Source organism: Haemorhous mexicanus, chromosome Z (genome assembly GCF_027477595.1).
Source record: "Haemorhous mexicanus isolate bHaeMex1 chromosome Z, bHaeMex1.pri, whole genome shotgun sequence".
In the NCBI taxonomy this organism is placed as follows: domain Eukaryota; kingdom Metazoa; phylum Chordata; class Aves; order Passeriformes; family Fringillidae; genus Haemorhous; species Haemorhous mexicanus.
This window is the reverse complement of record NC_082381.1, coordinates 31,069,969-31,096,508: the sequence shown is the minus strand read 5'-3', so window position 1 is coordinate 31,096,508 and position 26,540 is coordinate 31,069,969. Positions and strand designations below refer to the sequence as shown.

Genomic DNA, 26,540 nt, shown 5'->3' with positions numbered 1-26,540 from the left:
CTCGCCAGTGTTCAGGAACAACCCCTTGTTACCATGAGATCTGAAGGAGTACTGGTGATTACCCCAATGCCTTCATGCTCCAGTCTCTCTGGCATAAGCGCCAGCTACCTAGAGTGCAAGAGTGCTTTGTTGGCCACATGAAATGTGTGGCCAGCTGTAGAGACAACAGGAGCAGAACAAGAGAGGAAAGATGAATGGTGGCTGCACCATCAGTCACAAAAAGATGTTGGGAGTTGGTGGTGATGATGGGCATGGAGCTGGCATGGAGTGTCTGTAGCCACCTGCACCACCATTCAGGTGACTGAGCAGCAATTGGTAGGGAAAGGACAGCAGGCTGAAAAAGCTGTCCATCCCAGGCACTGCCCTGCCATTGCCAATTCAGTTGCAGTGTCTGGCACTCCATGCTGCGTCTTGCTGATAGCCACTTGTGTCTCATCTCTCCTGGGCTTCCCAAGCACCCGCTGAGCTTCTGTTCACTCACATCTGTCTGATCCCCTTGGCACCACTCAGACCAGGCATTTTGCGTGAGCCCTTCTGCTGCCTGGTGCAGCCATGCGAGGTGACTGAGCAGCAGCTAACACACCACACAGGCAGGCAGAGACAAAAGATGCTCTCCTGAACGGCTCTGCTGGTGCCAGCCTAACTTTCCTCATTCCCTGGGAGCTGCAGCCTTCAGGTTGTATTCCTCTCTTTTGTTTTTGTTGTTGCATTATTCCTAATTCCTTCCTCTGACTTGCAAGGAACTCTTGTCTTTCACTTTCTAGAAACTGTGAATTTAAAAGAGTAAATAGCAGTGACAGCGTTTTCCACTCAGAGATTTCCAAAGGAAAATTAGCCGAGCTTAAATTTAGCCAAGGGTCTTGAAGGATGTTTGCCAATATCTCATGGCAGATCTGTACCATAGCAGAGAACAGCAGGCAGGTTGGCCAACTGGTTTCTGTGCCCTGCCTTCAGCACGGCAAGGCATGGCTGTGTAGATCGATGCGTGCTCTTTATCTAGGGGCAGAGCTCACTCTGTGAGTCTCTTTTGATGAGACTCTGGAGTAGGACTTGGGCTCCTAAATCACCTGTGTGCCTTTAAAGCTCTTACACAGAAGAATCTCCAGTCATTTAAGCTCTGTTGTGCAACTCAAATCAGCTTCTTCCCTGCTTTTTAATGGTACTTTTGCTGATTATGATTCTAAGGGCTATTTGCTGAGTATTTCCAGGGCGTGTTCATGCTGGCTGGTGCTTTTCCTGTTGTGGATTTTTCCTTCTGCAGTAGTTCAAATTCATCTGGCTTTACTTTTTAGTTTCCTCAGTGTTTGGTTAAATGCTGTTTCTTCTTGCTGTCTTTTTGAAGAATAAATTATTTCTACACATTTGTAGAAACGAGTTTGTTGAAGACAGTCACAGGTTTTTAGGGCCAGTAGGTTTTCTGGCCTTGCTTCATGCGTGACACAGACTACGGAATTTTGTCTGGTGATTCTCACATTAAGCTTAATAATTTGTGGATCGAAGTGCAGCTGTTGTGCATGAACACAACCCATCGTGGTAGAAAGAAGTTTTGTAATAAATGAATATAACAAGATCTATTCATTATAGAGCAGTCTTACTGTGCCATGGGAAAATTCTGACATGGTTGCATACTTTAATTTTTCTTGGAGTTATGCTGGGATTAGCTGAATGAACAGTGAGGCTGAAGCAACAAGATGGGAGGTTTTCTACCATGAAAGAGCATCTACTTCATTAGAGGTGTGCCTTTGCAGTAACTGCTGTTGCTGTTGGATTTGTTCTCAGGATCAAATCTGCCCTTGCACTTTTATGGAGTTTACCAGGAAGTTCTCTTTTCCGTTCAGATTTTTCATTGGATTGTGTAACCCTTCCGGAACAAACAACCTGTAGATAAAACAACCTGACTACTAGGGCATTGTGGCAGGAGCCACGTAATTCTTTCCTTAGCCAAGCAGATATTCTGTATGCATTTCCATGCAGACTGTTGTAAATGCTAAAAATATCCGGCAGCAAAAAGCAAAGCTCATCATGGTGGCTCCTTGTTAGCTTGAATAGCCATGGATAGCCATTGTGGAAAGAACTTGGCAAAGTAAATTTGGACTTTTCTCCTTGTTTTGAAATTATCGTTATTTTCTTGGCTTCAAAAGCTCCTTCATGCCAGCAGCATGAATTTTACGAAAGCAAATGATTCTATGTCAAGCATGTATATGTGGGTGATTATGTATATGTATATGTTATACATAGGCTTTGACTAAGTAAAAATAATAGTAATAGCAACTATCTTGTACTAGTGTTCAAATATCCTACTTAGAAGTGATTCGTCTCTGGGCTGAAGTGTACAAACAGAGAAACCTATCCCACCTCAGAAGGCAAAACTTTGATTTCTATGTACATTAAGAGATCATGTGGTTTGTTTATATGTAATTATAGTACAACAAAAAGGAAGGAACATGTAAGTGGTCAGAAGAAGATGTCTTACATAGGTATTTGAAACACCAGCTTCAGAAAGAACAATCAGAGCACCAATGTATGTTCCAAAATTTTCATATATTTGGTTTAGGAAAGCAAAAAACAAGTTATTTGTGGGTTTTTTAGAAGCTTGGAAGAAATCTAATCTGCTTGCCAATTCAATGGCTACAAGTCACTAGATTAGACATAGACTATAAAACATTCTCTTAAATATTTGTAGGGCTGTATTTTAATAGCTTGCTTGATAATAAAATACCACCAAGGCTCACTCTTGTCACCAGTAGCTTCCTTCAGCAAGAGTTACAACGTTTTGAACCAGGAGAACTGGAGTTCTCAGACCCAGTTCTTTCTCAGCCAGTATGGCTTAGTGCAGGCCAGATTGAACTGCAGTTCAGATCTCTGCATGAAAGATGGAGAGCCCTTCATTGATGTTTGCAAAACTTCTATTTTGAAACAGTGCTGTACTCACTTGGCATCATGATTCTAGCTACTCGTCTTCATCAGACACTATGCTCACAAGCACTTTTGAACAAAAGTAGTTTCAGCACAGTTGCGAGTGAGAACATTTGCATCAATCCCAGGGGCCCAACCACAGTGAAAAGTGTCCTAAAAATAAGTGTGACCTTCTTGAATCAGCACTTTTCTGAAATTCCACCGAAACAGTATGGCTCTTTCTGCCTTTTTAAGAACTGCAGAAGTGACAATATGTTTGAATAATTACCTCTGGAAAAAAGCTGCCTTTGGATGTAATTTAGTCCACCTCAGTGCTAATTTATTGGCACAGACACTGATACACGTGTAGTCCACTTGAATTATTGATATGTCAAAGCAGATATTTTGCATACACATTTTGTGAATTTGAACGACTATGTTGGCATCAGAGCAACAGAGAATTATGCTTTTTTCCTCTCTTCTCCCTCTTTTCTTCCCCAGAAGAATCCTCTTAAGAAGGAGAGAGAATTTCATGTAAACCTACCAATCTGTGTCAGTACATTTGTCAGTTTGGTTTTTTTCCCGGGTAAAAGAAAGCAGATCTGGCCCAATAGCATGTGCATGAAATCACAAAGAAAGCGTGCTGGGCCTTGTTCATTTTCCTGGAAGCTGTCTCCCACACAGATGTACATGGAGCAGTGCACAAGTCTGAATGAGAATTAGAGGCTGATGGTGCAGAATTGCCCATGGGACAAGTTTTTCAGGCTCTAAAGGGGAGTGGCAGAGCTGTGTCTGCAGTACTGTGGTGCTTTCCTCACAGCACACACGTTGTTAGAGAGTGGATTTTGTGATGAAGGGGAGTAACAGAAAGCAGCTAATCTTATGCTCTGGAGTCTCACTGTGAGCCAAGTGGTTTGGATTGTTAGCCTGCAGACTGATACTGTCAATTAGTACAGTGTAAGTGGAATAATTGGGTTGCTTCCTAAGTTCTTCCCATTAAACTGTTGTTCCTCATGTACATTTCAGAAAAGATTTGTACGTTGGACTGCAGCAATTTCAAAGAGAAAATAATTTCAATCATTTCAATTTGTGCAGTAAGGAATTTTGCCATTTTGCTGCGTACTTACAAGGGCAAAATTTTTAACCCAGCAAAGTGACATTTTGAAAAATTGCATAGACATAAAGGAATTAGGCCCTTTAATGTGTATATGTTGCTTTTAATTATAACCTTTAGAGGGAAACAGTTTTTCCAAGCCTGCTCTTTACTTCTGCTGCTTATTTCCTCTTGGGGTATTCCAAAGGGCCCCAAATGACAACAAACAGAAAGAAACAGGTTCTACCCTACAGAACTAACAGTCAAGACAAAATGTAAGAGGTGACTAGAAAGACAAATGGAGGAAAGGCATAAAGAAAGTGTCTGCAGGCAGATAAAGCTGTGTCAGTATCATACAGAGCTATTGGCTTAACCAGTGCTAGGTGGAAACACTTGTTGGGCTTGTATCTACTATCTTTTAGTATGAATTCTCCTGTAAGTTTTAATAGACAGACAGTGTCTGCATTGTATTGCATTTATTCTTGCTATTTTTATCCTTCACCATCTATCTGAAACTTTGTTCAGTTGTCAGTCCCAGCCTTACATTATTTTTCCCCTATTCTTGGTCTAACTTGGTCTCTCAGTTATTTTGTTAATAGAAATAGAGAATCAGCCAAAACTCCAATTTTTGTGTTGAAATAATAATAGACTAACACAGAGAGTGTAATAAATCAGCAGTCCTTATGGACTCTATCACCCTGCAACAGATCCCCCGCTCCAAACCATTTATAGCAACTGAAATTTTATTTGAAAGCAAATATCTGATGAGGCAAATTAATTATTATGACACTTTTCTGTTGGTTAAAAAATGAGGAATCCAACATTTAAGACTTGCTAATGCTTTTTTTGGCATCAAGAAAGGAGACACAGGTACCTAATATTAAATAGTGCTGCAGAAGGGCAAGTTAGCACTTTGTTTGCCAAATTAAGTTTCAAAGACTATGTAGGTTATGAAGTTTGACTTTCTGCCCATAAATCTTGAATGACTGACAGACCCCTGTAAAATAGCTTTGTTCAAAAGGAATCTTTGGCAGGCAGCATCAAAGGTTTGAAACTCTGGAAGGGATGAAAAGAAAACCCCACTTTTGCACTGATTTCCCCTACAGATCAATGTCTCTGTGAAATTTGCCTGGGAATTATGAAGTATTTACTGTATTATGTGCTGGTTTTTTTCACTGTATCCAAAGGCCCCAGTGGTTCCTTTTATCTTAAAGATTTAGGGATATTTTTGTACATGAAATCTGAATGAATGAATGAATGAATGAATGAATGAATGAATGAATGAATGAATGAATGCATCAGTGGAACACGGGGGAAAAATTGCTGGATTTAGACAGTTCTTTTCTTCCTTATTTTATCACAAGTTGGAGTATTGGTTTTATGACACCTTAATTTATGGATACATATTTTTATGGTAAAGCCCAGTGACATGTTCTGAATGCTCCATCAAGCTCTCTCACTGTTTCTTCACTTGATTCACAGCTCTGCAGGGTATGAATCAGTCCTGTACTATAACTCTTAATCTCTTTTTAACCAGAATAATGTAGTGTAAGGGGTTTTTTTTTTTTATTTGTGGTGTGTTTCATCGTGTCATCATCTAATTATGTAAACCCAAGAAGGAGAAAATAAAATATTTCTTAGAAAACTCTTGTCAGCCATCGATCAGGGCAGGAGATGTAACATCTTTATTACATATAAGCATCAGAGGCAGAAAATTTTTTGTAATGCACAGGTCCTTAAGTCCATCCTCAAGCAAGATGTAGCTCTGCTGGGGCATGAGCTGAAGAATAACTGTCTTTGCAGGGCAGTTTCTGCTTAGAAACACAGCATATCTCCTCAGGTAGACTGAGAGGCCTGAGGAGAAAAGCTTCCTCTACTTTCCACAGACTCTTTAAAGCTCTGATCCACCTGAAGGTGCTTAAACTCTTGTTTGTCTTCCACAGGGTGAAGTGAAGAAGTGAAGCCTCACAGCTGAACTACTATGAGGTCAGAAGCCTTGCTGCTATATTTCACACTGCTACACTTTGCTGGGGCTGGTTTCCCAGAAGATTCTGAGCCTATCAGTATTTCGCATGGCAACTGTAAGTAAAAGGGGCCAGAGGACTTCATGTACTACTACTGATCAGGGGGTTTCACATCAACACTACCTAAATACAGTTGCAGTGGATAAAGTGTTTTTTCTTGATTTCTCCCATATCAGCCAATTTACATTATCAGGTGCTAATATAGGAACATGACTTTTTCACATGCTTTTATTATTTGTTTATCTAATACAAATAATTGAACTTCTTTAAGTGCAAATGGATTCTGCTTGAGCATTAGGCATTTTTTCCCTAAGATGGAATTGAAGAAGCTAAAAACCAAATCAAGACAAAGAATCTTGTATGACAGAAGGTCTCTCCTTTCTTACCAGTAGATATTGGCAAACTCTCCAAAATCTTGTGTAACACCAACAGCTGCATACTGAGATCTGCTGGCTAAACAGGTGGAGAGCTTTCTGTGTATCTTACAGTGGACACCAGGCTTGACTTAACTGATTCTTCCGCATTTGCCTCATCTCAGTTGTGATAATGGCAATGAGAATTTTTCAAAGTCCCAAAGTTTCAGATGTTTATAAGGAAGTCCTTAGCATCTGGGCCCCTAAGAGTGTGCCGGGGAGCAGCAAGTCAGCCAAGAGCAGGCTTGTGTTCAAATTCTTTTTTTGTTCAGGAATTTGGTTTTAAAATTGTCCATGTTTACTGTGCTTTGCAAGGCCTTGGTACCCGAAAACTTGTCTGTCCTGGGTAACATTATTCTGAAAGATGAGACTCCAGGGCACACCTGATGTGCTGCAAATGCTAATAGACTTCTGAGGTACAACAACAGGGAAGAACTGCTCTGAAGCAACCCCGGGTGAAACATGGCTAGTGTGGCCACTTCAGCACCAATATTTTCACTCACCAGAAGGGCAGTGCTAATCATTCCTAGAAAAATCTGCCATACCTGATGTTTTTAGAGAAATAGAACATGGGATGATTTTTCCTCTGCAGCATGGCATGCTGAAGTGGACATGAATGTCCCTAGTTTGTTCGAGATCCCTGAGTTACAGAGCAAACACTTCTGAGCAGAAAACAGCCTGACAATAAAACTTAGCATTTTGCATGTAGGACATGATCAGAAGTATTAACCTTCTGAATGCAAATCCTGCCTGGTGTCTTAACTTATTTCTTAAAGATTCCCAGCACTTGGTTTGGTGAGAAGTTCCTTTTGCTGTCCAGTTTTATCACCAGACTTTGTGGTGCGTGACCCTTTGAGGTGCCCTGCTGAAGCCATGCCGTGAGCCAATACTTTAACCAAGCTTAACAGGTACAATGCTTTTAGACAACAATAGCTGGAAATACTAAAGCAGCAGATGAGTTTCTGAAGAAATAGACTCCCCTAAAGAGCTGCAGCTTTCTGGGAAAGCATATTAATGGGGAAAAACCATAGCTAGATGCTAGTCAGTTCAGTATAACATTCACTTGCAGCAGGTCTGCCATGATAATGCTCATCAGAGGATTATCCTCCTCCTGTCATTTTATTGACTTAATTATCTCCTTGTTTGCATACCTAGATGTCATGATACACATGAATGTGAGGTGGCCCTTGATCAGAAGTGTTCACTGTTGTTAGGTTGTACACCCATCTGAGGAGCAGTGGAACACCCTGTGTGTGCTGAGTTCTCACCCAAAAGACATAATGGGAATAGACAATAAATACTCTTGCTGACTGGTAGAACTGGAGGGGGGAAGCTGACTTGTTGATAGCAGGAGTCCAGCATGGGGATTCCAATCAGTATTGCTGCCCAGTTGCCAGATGAACTGGAATATCAGACTGGTTGCCAAAATAATGTGCAGTGACTTTCACTTCACAAAGTTCAAGTGGTGATTTCCCACCATTTCTCAGAAAACCCTGCAGCTGTTCTGTGACAGCAGTCGAGTCCTGTAGCAAACCCAGGGAACTGGAAGTTTGCACCAACAAGAGCCAAGCCTTTTGCTTTAGCCACTACCCAGTCCAGACATTGTGGTGATTGATTTGCCACTGTGGAACAGCTTCATCCTGATTGACATGATTTAGCAGTCAGGAGCAAGCATTTAAGCTCTGCAAGCAGTAAAAGAAAAACTACAAGAAATGCCATGTACCTGTGTGCCAAGAGCTCCAGAACTTCTTTATGCTTAAAAAAATGCACAGTTTTTTCTTCTACAAAGGTGGTAACTTTCTCCTTTGCAGCTGCAGACACTGTAACCTCAAAGAACTCTCCAGCTCTCTGTGCTCATGCCTTCCAACCCCAGTCTGTGCTTCCAAGGCAGAACAGAAACCGTGGGTTTTGGCTGTAGCTGGGCCCCATGGTGATCCACGTTAGCACCATTTCAGTTTGTTATTCTCTTTTGACCCTGTCTATTTTTTTCCTTCCTACAGATACAAGACAGTATCCGGTGTTTGTGGGTCACAAACCAGGGCGGAACACCACGCAGAGGCACCGGCTGGACATCCAGCTTGTCATGGTCATGAACAGAACCCTCTACGTTGCTGCTAGGTCAGTAGCCTCCTGCTTCACCATTCCTCTCTTACTGCTTTAAGAGGAGCAAGGAGAAGATAAGGAATATTCTGAGCTCTTCTCTGATGGACACATTATTTTTAGGATTGTCTTGCACTCAGAGAGAGCTTTGCAGCCTGTTAGTAAGACATTTTAGAAACATTGCTAGATGAGCAAATAAAGTTTTGCCATGTGTTATGCCTGTGCTTTAGGACTACATGCCTCTGCCTTCCTCTGAGACCTGCAAGAGGGAAGTTGCCAGAAATATAATTTAGTCCCATGGAGAAGCAATTCCACCCTCATCATTTTATTCCACTAGTGCTCACCAATGATGACAAATTTTAGAGAATAATTCTTCTGTGCACAGATGTATTTTTTGATAAGAATTATTAGAATGTAATTTTGTTGATTTAGGCATGGTTTTGGTATCTTAAGACAAAGAAAAAGAACTAAACATGCTCCCTCAAGGTTATTTGAATTTAGTGTTTTGACTTTTTTGGAGAGCTATACTGTGCAGACACGAGCGCGTCTTTTTATAAAAATTGCACATAGAGCCACCCATTCAGTTTGCCTAGCTCAGCTTACACTGTCAGCCTCAGTGGGCCTACACCCATCAGACAGCTGCCAACCTGGCAGAGATCCAGTATTAACACTTCACATCCCTACCTGTTGTTAGCAGAGAAGATTGACGATCTTAGAGTGGGAATTACATGAGAGATGCAGAATGAGTGCAGGATGGATCCAGATTAGCAAGGCTGGGTGGTCCAGATTTGCAAAGGTGGGTAGTCCAGTTTAGGAGCTCTTGGACCCAGATCCTGTTTGGGACCTCCCTGAAAGCTGCCTCTCAAGTAGTAGCTTGTTTCCTGCCTGTTTTCTGTCCTCCATTGGAAAAATACACACCTTTCTGCATGTGTCACATAAAACCAGGCTGTTGCTGCAGATGGGAGAAGTGGTGGGTGGGATGGCCAAGAGTGAAGGGGAACAGCTGCTGAACAGGCAGCCTCTCACCACCAGCCCTGTCTGCAAAGCCCTTGGCAGCCTCTGGGAGCTGCCTGCCTTTCTTCTCAAGCAGCCACTCCCCATCTCCTGGGTGGTCGGATGTGTCCTGTGGGGAAAGCTGCCCGTGGATCTCCGTGTGGCACCACGTAATTGGTAATGGCATTACACCAGCACGGCCACTGAGCAACACTTTCAGAGTCATGTCCCTGGCTGCTGGAAGAGGACACCTGTTCCATTACCCAGCCGTGGCAGCTGCTCTGGCTAATTGCATCTTCCCAGGCTCCTCGCATTCCCCATGCAGCATGGGGTCCGGGTGGCAGAGCTCAGGGCTCTCGCGGCAGGACCTTGCACCGAGTCCAGGCAGACAGCAAGTATCCTTCCACAGGAGCTGTGGTGGTGGTGGTGGTCACAGGGCACAAGGAGAGATCAGCCCTGTGGCAAGTGCCAAAGCCCTGTGCTTTGCCTGAGTTCCCAGATTGGTGGTTTTAGTGGGATAATGAGTGGGGCAGGGCTGAGGGTTGAATAGATTTGAAAGGTGGCAGCAGGATTTCCTCCTTTTCATGACTGAGCTCCCTTTGCTTTCCTTATTTGTTTTCCTTTAAATTAGGAAATTATTTGCAGCGAGGTGGTGGTAAATCCTCTTTGCAGATTTTGCTCTGCTGTTTTCATAATTTGTTCCCAGACTGAGACTGACGCAGTTAGACTGTCTCAGTGCCCAAGCAACTGGCATTAGAGCAGGAAAACCCAGAGAACAGTTTTGGGTTATGAAACCACTGTGTGCACAAATTATATGAAGAATGCTAATATTTGGGGCATAACATGTACTAGTATGTGAATATGCTTTCTTCCTCATTTGTATAAAACAACTTTCTTCAATGAGAGTGCTTATATAGTCCTAGGATCTTGTGACCTACAAAAAAGAATAAAGACCTGATCCGTTTTGTACTTACATAGGCATGAAAAGAATCTTCTTACACTTTTTTCCTTCAGTAACTCAAAACCTCTTTGACATAATCTTTTCCCCCTTCATGTTGCTGAATAAAGCCCTTCCTGGGCTGACAAGACTATGTGATACAAGTTGAAATTCAGAGGTAATTTTTATCTTTAAGTAACAAATTTCAGAAAATGAGTCATCCTTCAGTATCTAGTGTGGATGAAAGTTTGTAATTCAAATACTGCATTTCCTTCAAAGGCAGTAGTAAATCTAGAGATTGGAAGCAAATTTGTACACAAGCAAATGTGTTTGCCAAGGAGTTTTGTAACAAGATTCATTGAAAACTGTAGCTAAATAAATCTTTGGGCTATTATAAGAGATATTGCTTTCATGCTTTTTATATGCATTGAAATACAGCAATCCTAAGTTTATGTTTTATCCAATTATCTGAAAGACAATCAAAGCAAATGGTTAAATAGTGAGTGTTTTTATTTTAGAGCTGTTGTGTTTAGGTTGGGGAGTTTTTTTGTTTGCTTGTTTTGGAAAATCCAGCATTGACTTTTGCAGGCAGTTTCAGCCCACCAGAAAGGCTAACTCAGATTTGAGAACTGCTTACATTTTATTAATGATCAACTGGCATAGAACAAAATTTCTGTCCGTCTACTACTTATTTTGTCATATGGAATACACAACTCCTGTATTAGCTATTACCAAATAAAGTTTTGTGTCACTTCACAAAGGCATTATTTCATGTTATCAGACAGAAATACCCAGCCAATATAAATCAGAATAACTCAGCCAAAGGCCATAAAGCTTTACTGTCTGAACGGGCTTGCTAAGGACCGGCTCTGTCATCTTTTTTCTCGTGGGAAGGGTACTCCCTCCCCATCTCTCTGTCGCTGGCCCACACCCAGGCACACACATCCTTTTCTAAGTTTGCTGTGTCTCCTCCTCCCATTGTCTCGTGCAGTGGCAGCTTTTGTTCACATTATCTGCCACCCCTCCTGTGTGTGTGTGAACCAAGCAGGCGAGGAGCAGGGTATGGGATGGCTCCCTCCTCCTTTGCGGTTACGTGTTTCCAAACCATGCTCCGAGTGCCAAGGGTCGTGCACAGCCAGTGGCATTATTTAAATTCCCTTCCTCGACAAGATTATGCCATGGCAACAAAACTCAGTTCTGCTGACTGGAGGTGGGAAAAACGGAAGCTCTAGGATTAAGTAAATTTGTGTTAGAATAACTTAATTAGCAGTAAACTGTACACATACCACAGCTAGTAGAAAGTCGGAGTTGGGCAGCAGTGGGAAAAGGAGAATGAGGACAATCCCACGTTTTCTGTGATTAGGGAGCCCTCCCCTGAATTTGACAGCTCTTTCACTCTTTATTGACACTGTCAGCAATTGTGCTTCATCTGTGGCATGAGAAAGTGATATGTAATTTTCCTGATGCTAACCTTCTTTCCAAAAATCCCATAACTTAGCATCGGAGTTTCATTTGAACTGTTCCTTGAACCAGATATTCAGTCCTCTAAAGACTGTTTCGTTGAGGTGGAACTAAATAACTCAGCCCTTTCTGAGTACCACTGCTGTATTTGTCTTGTTGAAAATTAAAAAAATTGTAACCTCTGGAAAGCGAGGCTGATGAATAAAATCAAGAGCTGTGCCGGAAGAAGGGTTTTAGAGGTCCACCCGCACCTCATTTGCAATTCAAGAGATATTTCCCCCACTTTTATATAGCAGGAGTGACAGCAATAGAAAGTAATGCACATAAAAAGGGAACCATGACGTAATCTATGAAGCTGATATTGTGCTAATAGGTAATTTTATTCCAGAACCAACCCTGACCACCGCTCTGTTACTGAAGTCAGGCAAATAATAAATCGAAGTATTAAACCAATCTTGTAAGTAAATGACAGCTCTGGTTTTAGAGTCTGGAGGAGAAGAAAACCCATCAACTCTTCAATTTGGTATCTTACAAAGCAAACAGCCTCAAGCTGCATAGGAGACAAATTTTCAAAGCCAGTTGCCTACCACAATACTGCCTCTTTTCTTCACCTGAGAGAAGTGTTGTTTATTTCTCTTGTAGCAGTATTCTGTGTTTGCCTTAGTTAAAGAGACTAGCACTATTTCCCAAAACCCAGTAAATGTGAAGCTAATCTTGAGAGCAGGGATTTCTAAAATGGAAAGAGCCTGTATTCTGCATTCAGCAGACCCTCCAATGCTGCAGCTCAAACTTCAGCTGCACAGCTTTTTGCATGTTGAAAAACTTTTCATTTTATTTCAAGGAAAAATGAGATCTCGGTCCCAATTTAATGTGCTGGTTACTACAGCTTTGTGGGTTGGTGGGTTTTTTCAGCTTTTGGGTCCTATATAGAGCTGTCCTTTTTCTCAGCTTACGTGGAAGAGAATGTCTAAAAATATCTCTTTACCTAATTAGCTGTGTCTATTTCCTCTTTCTAAGAACATATTGGCAGCTAATTGTAGAGAGGGACAGGTTCTCATGAAAATAGGAAAGTAAACATAAGAAAAAAAGTGTGAACTTTTTTTAGTGAAATATTTTACAGTTTAATTTGGCCAGCAGTGTGAAGAAAAGAATGATTTCTGGGAATAGTTCTGTGCCTTTTGTCTACCATATTGTCAGTCAAATTGTAACAACTAATGTTAGATGGAAAGGAAAAGAAAGGAAAAGGAAAAGGAAAAAAGACTGGGGAAAGGGGGAAAGGGAAGGAAAACTTTAAATGGCTCAATGTGGCGCAGTGACATCTAGCCCAGGAATCTGGCAAAGGGTGCCTAAAAGATATTGCATCTGATTTCAGGATGCAGAAAAACATCTGCATGCTAGATTGTGGCATCTGCTGTAGGACTGATAGAGCAGAAATCATGTGAGACTCATCTACTTTCCCAAATCTCATTTGTTCAGATAATTGCTTTTGGGAAAGAATCTTACTTTGAAGTTTTGTAGCACTTTCCCTTTTTTCTCTTAATGGGAAGACAAACAGTTTATATGTGAAAATGCTTTTGTGGGAGAAGCAGGAGATGCTGCCAGTAATGTCTTCTGGTAAGACCTCTGATTTTTTTAAAATGGATTATGCATTATCTTGTGATAGATAGCTCTCTTATAGAAATAATACTGTCTGACCATTCCATTTGACTTCGTATTCTTTGCTTTTGTTTACAGGGACCATATTTATACTGTTGATATGGACACATCACATACAGAAGAAATTTATTTTAGCAAAGTAAGTAGCTTTTATCATCACCCAGAAACCAAGGACACTAGAACAGCTTCAAATAAATAGGATGATAACATTGTTTTAAAGAACTTGCCAGCACTGCTGTAAAACTGTAATAAGCAAGTAAGATGGCATTGCTAATCATATTTGTGGAGAGCTAGAATAGCAATCATGTCCTCTGTGAATTTCTGATAAGTGGTTTAGCTGGGCTGATAAGCAATCTGTGCTGAAATATGGTGAGGTCCCCAGTGGAACATCTGTCAAACATCTATTCATTTACATGCAGCAGTTTTCTGTAACAGCTATACTATCCCAATTAAGTCTACTGAAACTTTTGTCATAAGAAGCAAGTTACATGTTTTCATGTGCACAATTTTTTTTCACTTGTGCAAGAACTGACTAAATAAAATCTTACTATAACATCACTTTGTAGATGTATTCACTTTATCTCCATGGGAAGTTACATTCAAACAAAGAAAAGCTTTGTCTGCATTACTGTATTGTATATTAACACCAACATACTGAAAACAATCTCCCTTCAGCTCCTTTGCATTGCGTTCATGTTGTGTAACATATGTTAAACACAGCCTTGTTCTGACAGAAGATCATAAAAACTTGGGCATTGGATTAATTCCACTGGAGGAGGGGACAGTGCTTCATTGTAACTGTGACTGATGGCGAATATGGGCTTTTTCACTCATCAAAGAGTGAGGGCACAAGCTTACAATGGAAATGAACATTCATGGTTACTTTTTCAGCTTGGACCCCCTCCATGAATGCACAGTGCCTCAGTTTACTGATCAGGAACACTGTCAGAACTATCATGGCAATAGTGTCTGAGGTGATGCCATATTAGGCCATGTGATTTTTAAGAAAGCTTTTTTATAATAAATAAGGCTTCCACATTTGACCATTTTTGAAACTCATCTCAAAAAAAAGCACCAAAAACTGGCTGGTATTTAGCTGTAAATGTTCTAGAGGAAGAGTATTAGCAGATAAAGTCAGCAGTGTCTTGACAGGTGAAAAACTCTTGGAGTTTGTTAGCTGAATTGAACTGGTAAGAATTACCTAAATTTTATTTCTTTCCAGATCTAAAATGTTGTCTTTCAGAATGTATATTTCATTTAGAATCCAGTGAAGGTTCATAAATTACAGTTCTGACTTGTAGAGCAATATCAGTTAAAAGAAGACAACATCTACTGCTTTTAAGAAATGACACATTTTTCAAAGTTGGCCTATTGTTGAATTCTGTTAGTTTAGGCTTTAAAGTAAGAGGGATGGATTTCCAGTTTCGTGAGTTGGAGGCAAAACAAAGTTAAATGAACGATCCACACCACTAAACTTCCACTGTTGTGCTGAATTAATCGTGGAGAAAGAGTGCAGAAAGCTTTCAATAAATGTATGTTCAAAAGCTAGTCTCCCTTACGGGACTTCTACTTTTGAAATCAAAAGTAGAAAACCTCTGAGTTCTAATTGATTTCTCTCTTTACTCTTGCAGAAATTGACATGGAAATCTAGACAAGCTGATGTAGACACATGCAGAATGAAGGGAAAACATAAGGTAGGCGATTTTCATTTCTTCTGCAGCTGTCACTTTAGTTTAGTTGCATCACTGTTATCTCAGGCTGCTGTCTGTGATGTGGAATGGATCGTGCCATTCACTTCTTACCCATAATTGCTTTTCCCATCATCTTACTGAAGGCTTTAATTTGCAAAAACAGTTCACTTTGAATGTGATAAAATAATAGGACAGAAGCCACAGCAATATCCTGAAATATTTAAGGCATGGAGCAGGTCACAATGCTTCGTGTCTCAGTTTTGCTTACCATGGCTTCAAAAGCCAAGTACTGCTCTCCATCCCCCTGTGGGAATTTATTGAGAAGTTCAGGTAGAGCATCAGAAAACATGAATGTGGGGCTGTAGAAGGACTGTTTCTCACACCAGTTTCACCTTCCTGTAACCTATGACTGGCACAAGTATTATCATAATTACGTGCAGACTCTTTGATTCTTTACATCTACTTCCCCTTCTAGTTACAGAAGCTTTATGACAACACCTTGTAGTGGGGATGTCACTGACAGTGACACAGGTGGCAAAATCAGATTTTTCACTCTTCTGGAAAGCAACAGTTTTGAAACAAAATTCACCTTTGTCAACAACAGCAAGCTAGGAGCTACAATATGAATGCTTTATCTTCAGCTCTTTATAATTTTTAAGCCACTGGAATATAAATTAATTACAAATTGCTCATTGTTAGTTAAACATAGTCAAAATAAGGCCAGAGTATCACAGTGGGTACCGGGCAATTTAGTTTTAAACCTGTGAAATATCGCTGCTTAAAAATGAAAACAGATACTCAGAATGCAGTAGTTGAAATAGTTTTTATTATTTTTCTTCAGGATGAATGTCATAACTTTATTAAGGTTCTCCTAAAAAGAAATGAGGATACACTGTTTATCTGTGGAACAAATGCATTCAACCCTTCTTGCAGGAACTACAAGGTATGTAATCTGCTTGTAGAATTTCACTTATACCTTGTCTTTTTGTTGGATTTATTGTGACCATGTTGGCAGCAGCATGAGACTGTCCTTCACCTGTGCACCATTCAGCTCTGGAACATTTGTCCTGATTTGTTTCAGTGCTGCTGAGTTCAATGTTGATTGGATTTCCAAGAAAATCTCAAACTGAGTACCTAGTTCTTTGCCACTCCTGCACTTCAAGAGTATTGCCACTTTGCATTGCCCCCCATAGGTACAGGGTCCTTCAGATCCCTGCTGGGGCTGTGGTCCCTCCTCAGAAAGTTCCTCAGCCTGTCACTGACACTCACATCAAGTCATAGACTAATATTGGGGGTTACTGCTGAGTAGCATGTTCTAAAATTTCTGTTCTACTGTTCTCAATCGCAAAACCAGTTCTGAAGATGCCTGGGGGCATAGCAAGCAAAACCTGAGTTTCCTGTGAGCCCCCCCAGACAGGGATGCTGTGGAGATCCTATGGCATTTTGTGCTGTGGGAGTGATGGAACAGCAAATCTTCTCAAGGAGCAGTACAGCAGGACAGAGAAGTATTCCTCATTTGCTGGGGATCTGCAAAGCCAAAACATTATCTAGGTCAGTGTAGAAACTCTGCTGGTCCCTGCACACTTGACATTGATGCCCTGAAGCCAATTTATTCCTTTGGCATAGTGTCTCTCAGTAGTCTTCATTCCAATAGGACCCACTTATTGAAATATTTCCCATTTTCTTAGGCTTTCACCATTATATTCGGATATAACTCCCACCAGTGCATGTCTCTGGAGTAGCTTTGAAATTAATTTATTTAGGCATTTGACATCCAGACTGCTTTTCTAGGCACTGTTATGTCCCACAGGTAATTTCTCATCTGTTTTTCTGGAAAAATAAAATTCAGTTTTACTAATGCTGCTCCTGACAAAATCACAACTGTCATTCAGGTTTTGGGTTCAGAGTTATTGTAAAAAAGCAGAATAAAGATGTTACGAGCCAGGAAAACTCCTTCCCTAATGGTATTCACTGTGACTGGTTCTCTTCCTTGATTTTTGTGTGGTGATGCTTTACCTTATTTAGCCACTATAATGGCTGCAGTTTAGAAAACACAGGAGAGAAGTGCAGGGTTCCAATCTGTGGAGGAAGAACCAAATTTGAGTAAGAATACAAGCCTGTGTCATGGTAACTGTGAGGTACCACTGTTAACAGCTCTTTCTTTTATTCTTTCTTTCCCTGCCTGCTCCTAGTATGCAATGAAGCTTCTTGATCAATGGGCTGTATTTATTCTTCTACTACAGTCTGTAATTTTTAAACTCTGAATTCCATTAATGAGCCTAGCAAATCTCAGCCAGTCTCCTTGTGTGGAAGTTGCCCTTTAGATACAATTATAGATTTCTTTGGCATCTTGATGTGAGGCATATAAATGGCCTCCTCCCCCTTACTCCAGAGCTTTCATCCCCTGTGAAGTAGGGCTGGATAGTGATCCCTCTGGCAGTCTTCAGAAGGCCTATGCAACACCTGCCCTGGCTTTTCCTCCATGTATTCCTTCATTATACAGAGAGAGAACTAAACTTGTGCCAAACAGAAGCAGGGCTGTCCCTCAAGCGTGCCAGTGGTTGTGAGGATGAGCCCAGGGTGTGGAGCTTGGTGCAGGAAACGTTGCTCAGGAGTCTAACTCATTTCATCTCACTATCATGTGAAATGCTTTTCAGCCTTTAAGTAAACACAACTGACTCCCCTCGGAGTGGATTTTGACAGGAAAGATACATACAGAAAACAAATGGTCCCAGATAATCCACTGAAGGACTTGGAAGCTGTAACATACAAATTAAAAGTTTATTTAAGTGGATGGTGCTGTGTGGGTTGTTTGTCCTGCTCTTGAACCTTTCCTGTATGTGATCTATAGAGTGTGAGCTGGACAAGTTGCCTGAATATGCTACAAAGGTTCTTATTCCCAAAATACTGTAGTATAAGCATCTTAAATGGGTAAGAGGTGTACAAATCTCCCTTAGCTCACCAAACCTTCTTGAACTTCATGTAAGTCAATCTCAATATTTGTGTCATTATCAGTGCCCAGGGTGAATTTATTTCCCAGGAGTTACATATAGGCCTTAGAATTTACAATTCCTGCACAGATTAATTCTTGTGTGATGGTAAGAGGATTCTCTGTGACACAGACTCAACTGGTATAGTAAAACCTGAAGAGCATCTTTCTGAATATGCAAATCAAGGAAGAGACCACCACTGTTGAGACTAGAGCAGAAGGACTTCTGGACTTGGGAGAGAAAAATGCACACAGAGATAATTGTCCTAGTGTTATTTCTTCTGAATGCTGTGGTTTGCAGTCTTTTCTGTGTATAAGAGCTCTTCTGTTGGGTCACTGGTGAGGATAAATTTTGGAGCCTTGCCAAAACCACAGACCACATGGCCTGCTACAGTTCAAAACAAAACTTGTGTGCAGATAAAATATAGACTTCAGTAAAATGTGTCAGAGTGAGAATTATTAGCTCCAAAAGAATGCCTGACTTACTGGGCATACTTTTTCAGGTTCATTTCATTTAATGCCATGATTTTTTGTCGAGTTTTTACTTCATAGTCAGGAGTAGAGTTAGAGAAAGGGCCTTCTCCTGTGCCCAGAAAAAAAGTAACGCTGTCATAAGCTTCATCCTGGGTAAGAAGTTTTGTTTCTTTATTTCTCTGTCTGAGAGACCCCTTTGATTTTTCAGATGGATACCTTGGACTATCTGGAAGAGGAATTCAGTGGAATGGCCAGATGCCCCTATGATGCAAAGCATGCCAACGTTGCGTTGTTTGCAGGTAAAGTGACAGAGATAAACTTTTTTACTTTCTGTCCTGCAGTCCAGGCTTGGTGTAACACTGTGCCCCTTGCTTAAGCCCAGAATCCCTAAAAGGTGTCAAAGGGAGTAAACAATGACTAAAAAGAGGGGGCATAAGGAAATCCCTAGCAAAAAAATCCCCTTCCCTTCTCTGAAATTAACTCCACTGTCATCAACATTGCATTAAGCCTCAGTTTCCTGGATCAATATTTCAGTATTTCCTGTATTCTTGATAATATGGCTAGTGTGAGGCACCATTTTTGGCTGCATTCAGCTTCTGTGAACGTCAAAGGAAGTCAAGGCTTGTGTAAGCTTTAATTAGGATTAAGCAGGATATGCTCATTAACAACTCTAAGCCTAAGCTAACACTCATAATAAAAGGAAGTTACGGAAAATGCAGTGGCATGCCCTTTCTAGATCTAGAAGGAAAGGGAAGGTGATTTTTTATTTTTTTAAGCTGAAAACATCTTACTATGGCCTTACCAGCTGCTGCAGACAAAAGGAGAGAAGTATATTAGCTAGTGGTGATTTCTGCTGCATGCAGCAGAATAGAGTTAATAGTTATTAATTCATTAATTATTATCTATTAATCAGAGTAGTTAATTCTGATTTCTACTGCAATAGTTAGAAAAAGTGAGATCTTATAAATGGGGTTAATTTTGGCTGTTGATTGTGTGATATTTTTGTATATCTCGTCAGGAATTCCGGGTTAAATTATTTCTTTATTGAACATCTCTTAGTGTGAACCCTGCTGATCTTTTCTTAGATCTGGCTGTTAGATAGGTGGTGAAAATAATAAAAACATCCTCCATGATAATGTGAGTCCTCTTCAACAGGCATGATGCTATAAAACAGAGCCTGGGTACTCACATGGAAATAACCAAGCTATTCCTCTGAAGATTTAAGAAAGTACAAGTATTTCAGCCATTCTCAAACAAGTCTATATCCAAAGGGCTCTATTAAGCACTACCAGGTTTGAGGTATCATCTGCCTCACAAAGGAAAGATTTTGTAACCTGTTTCCTTTTTTTGTTGTTGCTTTTTGTTTTTTATTTTTTGTTGGATTTTTTTTAACTTTTTATAGTGCAAACAAATGGTCCTTTTGTTTCAAGAATAGTGATGATGAAAGTAGTATTTGATTTCTTAATTACAGTCATGGGCAGGAATATACAGTAGAAATTTTCTTAACTGTAGCAAGTAACTAATAAAGCATGGAAATAGAGAAACTCCTTCAAAGAAATATTTTCCCCATGTACTCCCTGTCTTTCGTGCAGCCTGAATGACCTTTCAGAAGGGTATTTCTCAATGTATTGGCCAAGAAAGAGTTAATGGCCAACCTATTGAAAACACTCACTTTGAATGCAGCTGAAGTTCAGAGAGATGGCTCCAAATTTGTCACTGAAGAAATCCTTGAATTATTTGAAAATAAAGGGAATATTTATAGAAATTATCATACTCCTTCATGGTGATTCAAAATAAATTTGATACAGTTCAAAGACATATTTGTAGAATACGCCTGGTAAAACTGCTAGCTTCAGAAGATCAGAGTTATATGTGTCTTACATATTGATACCCATGCTAACTTTTCAGAGTGCAATGAAAAGCAGTTTCAGAACAGTTTAGGGCACTAATCCAAGTCATCTGAGTTTGTTGGATGCACTTACACGAGTATGGCTCTTCTTGCAGCCTGTAGCTATTACAGCTGATATGTGCGAATTGTGGTTGGTCACAGGAACTTGGCAGGAAAGAAAATAAGAGTGTGGTTGTTTAAACATGATCTCAGACATCCATATCTAAATAATTGAGCTTTTTATTCTATTTTAAATTGGGGAGGGGGACACATGTAATAATTATTTTTTCTGTTTTGCTAAGAAAAAATGATCATTCTTAAGTAGCCAAATAAGGACAAGAATTGCATGAGTCAGAACAAAGCATACAGTAATGCTAATAAAAAACAGTCTGAATTTTAAATCTGGGGCTGAAATTCACAGACTCACAGAGTTTCTAGGGTTGGAAGGGAGCTCTGGAAATCATCCAGCCCAATCCGCCCTGCCAAGGCAGGGTCACCTACAGCAGGACACAGGAATGTGTCCAAGTGGGGCTTGAATGCCTCCAGAGAGGGAGACTCCACAACCTCCAGGGGAAGGCTGTTACAGAGCTCTGTCCCCCTCAATGTAAAGAAGTTACTTTTCTCGTGTTGAGGAAAGCTCTCGAGCTTCACTTTATGGCTGTTGCTCCTCATCCTGTCGCAGGACACCACTGAAAAGAGTCTAGCAACCTCCTCTTGCCAACCGCCTTTCAGATAGTTGTATGCATCAATGAGAGATTCCCTCTCAGTTGTAAACTAAGTCTGAAAGTATAATGAGGAGAGCTTGACCAATAGAAGCCTCTCTGTTTTGTCCTGGGAATGTCCTCAGTGCTGGTGCCTTCAAGGCACCAACATAATCTCTGTCAAACAAGATGGAGACAGTTCTGATTTTTATGCAGACACAATAGAGAAAAAATTTTGTTTGCTCATGCTGCACCACTTGTGCTTCCAGCAGACATCGTGTTCCAAGATCTATCTCACACATGAAAACAGTCCTGTACAGTTACCATGACCTGCAAACAAAGTAGACAACATATAAAATTTCAAAATGTTGCTGAACCTTGTGCTTTTATGTCCTTATGGTTTTGTATGTTTTGGTTGTCCTTGGGGTGCTATTTTGCAGGCCCTTTCTTATCACTTGTCTTCCATTCTTTAAGAGAGAGGAATGCATAATTCATATGGGAAATGCCTAAAATGCATGCTAGAAAAGAAATATTGATGGACAGTGCTCCTCCATCTCTTTTCATTCCTGTTTCAGCAGGGCTCCCAGCATGTTATTTAATTTTTTGTTAGTGATCTTTGGCAGAGCAGAAGCACTCTCAAGGGGAGAAATTTTCATAAGTGTCAATTAGCTGACAGTCCTCAAGCCCTGTCTGCTTTGCACTCCCAGTTAAAACTAGCAGTCCTGTTATATTTGTTTTGCTGACATACCTAAGCAGAATTTCTGTGCATTGAACTAGTGACATGTGACTGGATAGGGTAATTCAGTATGACCTACCTAAACTGAAGAAGAATTATTCCATAAGGTTATTTTCTCCCACAGCATCCCTCTGAAATGACCATTCTGCAAAGCAGTGAGTTGCTTGTTCACTACTCAGTTCCATTTACCTAGCTGGATTTTTTCCTTCCTTCAGTGTTCCTAAGGAGACTGTGATGGTTTTGTTTCCCCTTCTCATCTGACTGGTGAGATGAGAAGCAATTGTACTATTTCTAATGCTCCTGCCCCCTGGTTTCTTCTTTCCTTCCTCCCCAGAGGGAAAGCTGTATTCTGCCACAGTGACCGACTTCCTCGCGATAGACGCGGTCATATACCGGAGCCTGGGAGACAGCCCAACCCTGCGGACAGTTAAACATGACTCCAAGTGGTTGAAAGGTAGACAAACAAACAAGGCAAAAAAAGCAGCATCTCTGATGAGAGTCTTGGTTTTCTGACAGACCTCTTTGTCATTTCATTTCACCAATGCTTTCTGGCAGAAAGAAGGAAGTAGATTACATCTCTTGCTTACTCTGATCTGTTTATCTCTTTCACTCCTCTCCTGACCCCAAGTTACTGGATTTGACAGAAGCTGTGAGCTGGCTAGATCAGAATATATATTCCAGTGAGCTTTCCAAGCTGAAATCCCCCAGTTTACCTCTGTTGGATGGAAAAGTTGGAGCTTGCAGGGCTCTGTGTGCTTGGGCTGTGTTTGAAAATATTCCTGCCACAGCACTGTTAGGTAACAATCAAGGCTTTATGAAGTATAGAAGGTTTGTCCTGTAATGCTAAGATTCATTAATGAAACTGAAATTATGGGAATATTGCACAAAGCCTTTCTGTTACGGTTCTTAAGGATTGTACTGCTGCCATTGAATTAGGCAATTTTTGTGCTCTAAATGGTCTCATTGTTAAGGATTGTGCTGTTTAGCTTCATGTAGGTGTTGAGAATTGTTAGCATTGGAGTGATTTTAACAGAGAGCAAAGCAATAGTTTCAAGTCTTTTTCTGCATGCAGAAATGTTTTGCCAGGTGTCAACTTTAGCTGTCCCACTTTGCTTGCTGCTACAGACACGTGTGGGCAGAAACAGTTACGTGGTTTGTTATTCCCTCAGCTCACAGCCTGCATGCCATAAAGAGCAGTGCTTGGACCCCTCAGGCATACAGTTATAAATGCCTGTTTACCTTTCCTCTTACTCCATGCAGGGCAGACATATTAGTGGCAGAGACTTAACTACCCTGCAGTGATGTTCTACAGACTTGTTCCCAGCTCCCCTGTCCCCAGACAGTGATTCTTCTGCAGCAGTGATTTGCTTGTTCTAAAAACTGATCAAGTTTGTCAAGCACAGACATTTCACCCCTGGATGATAAGTGTGAATGTGCTTGGCTTCTCTTTGCATTCTGTATCCTGTACGTGGTGCCTAAATCAGGTGTCTTGGGTTGCTGTTTTTTTTCCTAGAGCCGTACTTTGTTCAGGCAGTTGACTATGGCAATTACATATACTTCTTCTTCCGGGAAATAGCAGTGGAGTACAACAGCATGGGAAAGGTAAGGGCAAAAACACTGCCTGGAATGACTTTGTCAGATTGAGGAGGAGGAAAATTTATGCTATTCTTGGACCAATGCTGTTATGAGTGACCTTGAAATGAGAACCATAAATCATGATGACAAGGTCAGCATTTTGAGAAGATTCCTATTGCTCAAGCCAAAAGGTTGGCTGGAGTGAAACATTGCACTGTCTTGAAAGGAAAATGTGTAGTTTCTAACAGTGACGGTGTATGCTAGAGTCTCTTTTCTGAAATTACAGAAAGCACAAGGCTAATGTAGTTAGTTCAACACAGTAGATAATTGTTAAAAACAGATTCCAAAGCAGGATGAAATTTTTCTGTAAGAAATATAAATTAGGGTGCTAAGTAAACAAGGGTAGGAATTTTGTGATCTGCCATTCTGCAAAGAATAATTAAACACTTTCTTAGCATTTTTGCTAATTTCACAATAGCTTTCTGACTAAGCAGTCAGAAAAGCTGACCAAGGTCACAAAGGTGGAGAGCAGGAATAAAAGCCCCGCAAGATTTGCATAGTTTTTAAGTGCTGAAAACACAAGAATTGGAGCAGCAGTGTGGGTTGCAGGGATTGTGAATATGAAATGTGCTTTTGTTTGGGGACATAGAAAGCTAAGCAGTCTGTATGGAAATGAGTTTTATATGGGTTTTGAGCAGATCTCCTGAAGGATTTATGGCTGTGTAGTAAATGCCACAGTCTTATCTTTCATTGCACACTGTTCCAAAGCTTAATTTTTCTGTTTCTTATTTGTCACAGATTATAGAAAAGTGGTATTAAAGTAGCACCTTGCTGTGTTATTCCAAATGTTTTAAAAGCAGTATTCCAACGAAGACTTTAGGTCAAGCAAACATTTCATTTTCTCCATTATTTTTGCTCTATTCCTTCCAGGTAGTTTTCCCAAGGGTGGCCCAGGTTTGCAAAAATGACATGGGAGGATCTCAGAGAGTGCTGGAAAAACAGTGGACTTCCTTTCTCAAGGCTCGGTTGAACTGCTCAGTTCCTGGCGACTCACACTTCTACTTCAACATACTGCAGTCGGTTACAGATGTTATCCATTTCAATGGCCGGGATGTTGTTCTAGCAACATTCTCCACTCCATATAATAGGTAATAGCCACAATAACCTTTTACCTTCTATTTCCTTTACGTTTTGCTTTTCACTGCAGTTCCTTTTTACTTTATGCAAGCACAAGAAGTGGTTGCTCGTACAACATAATTATTATGTGCCCTGCACTCACCGATAGCTTGTGTTCAATTTTAAGGCACCCTGGTATTGCTTACTTCATACCTGATAACTTAGGGTGGGTTACAGCCATTTGCTACCTAGACACATTCCTCGGACGTACTTTTCCTAGCAAGGGAATAGTTCACACCAGCAAGCCACCAAGAAGTGTTGCAGGGTGTAACTTGCAGATTATTATTCCAAAGAGAACATACAGTATTTTTTTCCTCACAAAGAAATGACTGTGTCTGTCCTGTCTGTAGCTAAACCTCCAAGAACCATGTTATCTCCTTCTTTTTGTTTTATGCATCCATGGTGACTCTTGCATTGATCTTTGACCCTGCATTGACCCTGCTGCCCCCTGACTCTCCTGGGAGAACGAAAGTCTTGCTGGCTGGAAAGAAGAGTCCCCAGAACACCTATTTCATTGTTTGCATGGTTATCCAAAAGCATCAATTCATCTGTAGAGATTTTATTACTGTTACACATTTTAGCATGTTTCTCTGGAAGTTATTAGAAGAGTAACTGAATCTAATTATTGAGAACTCCCAAAGAAGTTAAAAAAATAGTGGCTTTCTAATTAAAAAATATATCACAGTTTCACAGAGTAACATTTGAGCTTAAAAAGGAATTTTTTTGTTGAAATTCATTTAGTTTTGCTGTACCCTTGCCACCACTTGTCAAAACCTGACCTCAGCAAGGTCATTCACAGAACTGACTTCAAATGAGAGTAAGCCTGGACCTGTAATGTAAAATCGCTGCTTTTGACATCAAAACAATAGGAACTGCAATGGAATAATTATGCCACCAACAGGGAATACAAGCTTAAATTAAGATGATGTCTTTTCATGCAATCTGGCTTAATAAATACAGGTGAACAAACAGAGATTGAACATCAGAAAATAGATTGTATCTTGCAATTATCTCAAAATTGAGATTGTACTCCCACTCTGCTAGTATTTCCGGTGGTGTGTCATGAATAATTCTTTTCCTTAAGTCTTGCATTTTAGAATCTAAGTACTTGGTGTAAAAAGCAAAATACTGTTTTATAGGCTGCAGGTTTTGCCAGACATGGAAGATGACAGGAAGGCATATATTCTTGGGCACAGCTTATTAGCAGACCTGGCAGCCAGGAGGGCCAGGTGTGTCCTAGGGTGCATCAGGGACAGCATCTCCAGCCAAGCAAGGGAGGGATTGTCCCAGTCTGCTCTGCTCTGGGGCAGCCTCACCTCGAGTGAGGTGAGGCAGTTTTGGGTACCACAATATTGGAAGGTTCTAGAGGTATCAGAGATCATCCAAAGGAGAGCAATGAAGGTGGTGAAGGACTTGAGGGAAAGCCAAATGAGGAGTGAGCGAGGCCACTTGGCTTGTTCAGCCTGGAGGAAGGGAGATTGAGGGAAGACCACAAAGCAGTTCAGAGCTTCCTCATGAGGTGAAGAGGAGGGGCAGGCACCAATCTCTGCTCTCGGGTGGCCTGTAAGAGGACTCGAGGAAGCTGAGTCATAGAGGTTTAGGTTGGATATTAGAAAAAATAGGTTCTTCACCCAGAGGGTGGTTGGGCACTGAAGCAGGCTCCCCAGGGAAGTTACCAAGCCTGACAGACATCAAGGACTATCTGGACAATGCTCTCAGGCACATGGTGTGACTCTTG

General features: G+C 40.8%; 1 protein-coding gene across 3 annotated transcripts in view; it reads left to right on the top strand.

Annotated features, from left to right (window-relative positions):
• The window catches only part of SEMA6A (semaphorin 6A), a 118,939-nt gene that overhangs the window by 45,362 nt on the left and 47,037 nt on the right, over positions 1-26,540 (top strand). For all 3 annotated transcript variants that reach the window (XM_059873868.1, XM_059873867.1, XM_059873866.1), the window contains exons 2-10: positions 5,932-6,069; positions 8,426-8,543; positions 13,651-13,711; positions 15,204-15,266; positions 16,105-16,206; positions 18,935-19,025; positions 22,386-22,505; positions 23,565-23,653; positions 24,557-24,774. In XM_059873868.1, coding sequence (XP_059729851.1) covers positions 5,970-6,069; positions 8,426-8,543; positions 13,651-13,711; positions 15,204-15,266; positions 16,105-16,206; positions 18,935-19,025; positions 22,386-22,505; positions 23,565-23,653; positions 24,557-24,774 — 962 coding nt within the window. In that variant the 5' untranslated portion in view covers positions 5,932-5,969. The remainder of the gene's footprint in view (positions 1-5,931; positions 6,070-8,425; positions 8,544-13,650; positions 13,712-15,203; positions 15,267-16,104; positions 16,207-18,934; positions 19,026-22,385; positions 22,506-23,564; positions 23,654-24,556; positions 24,775-26,540) is intronic.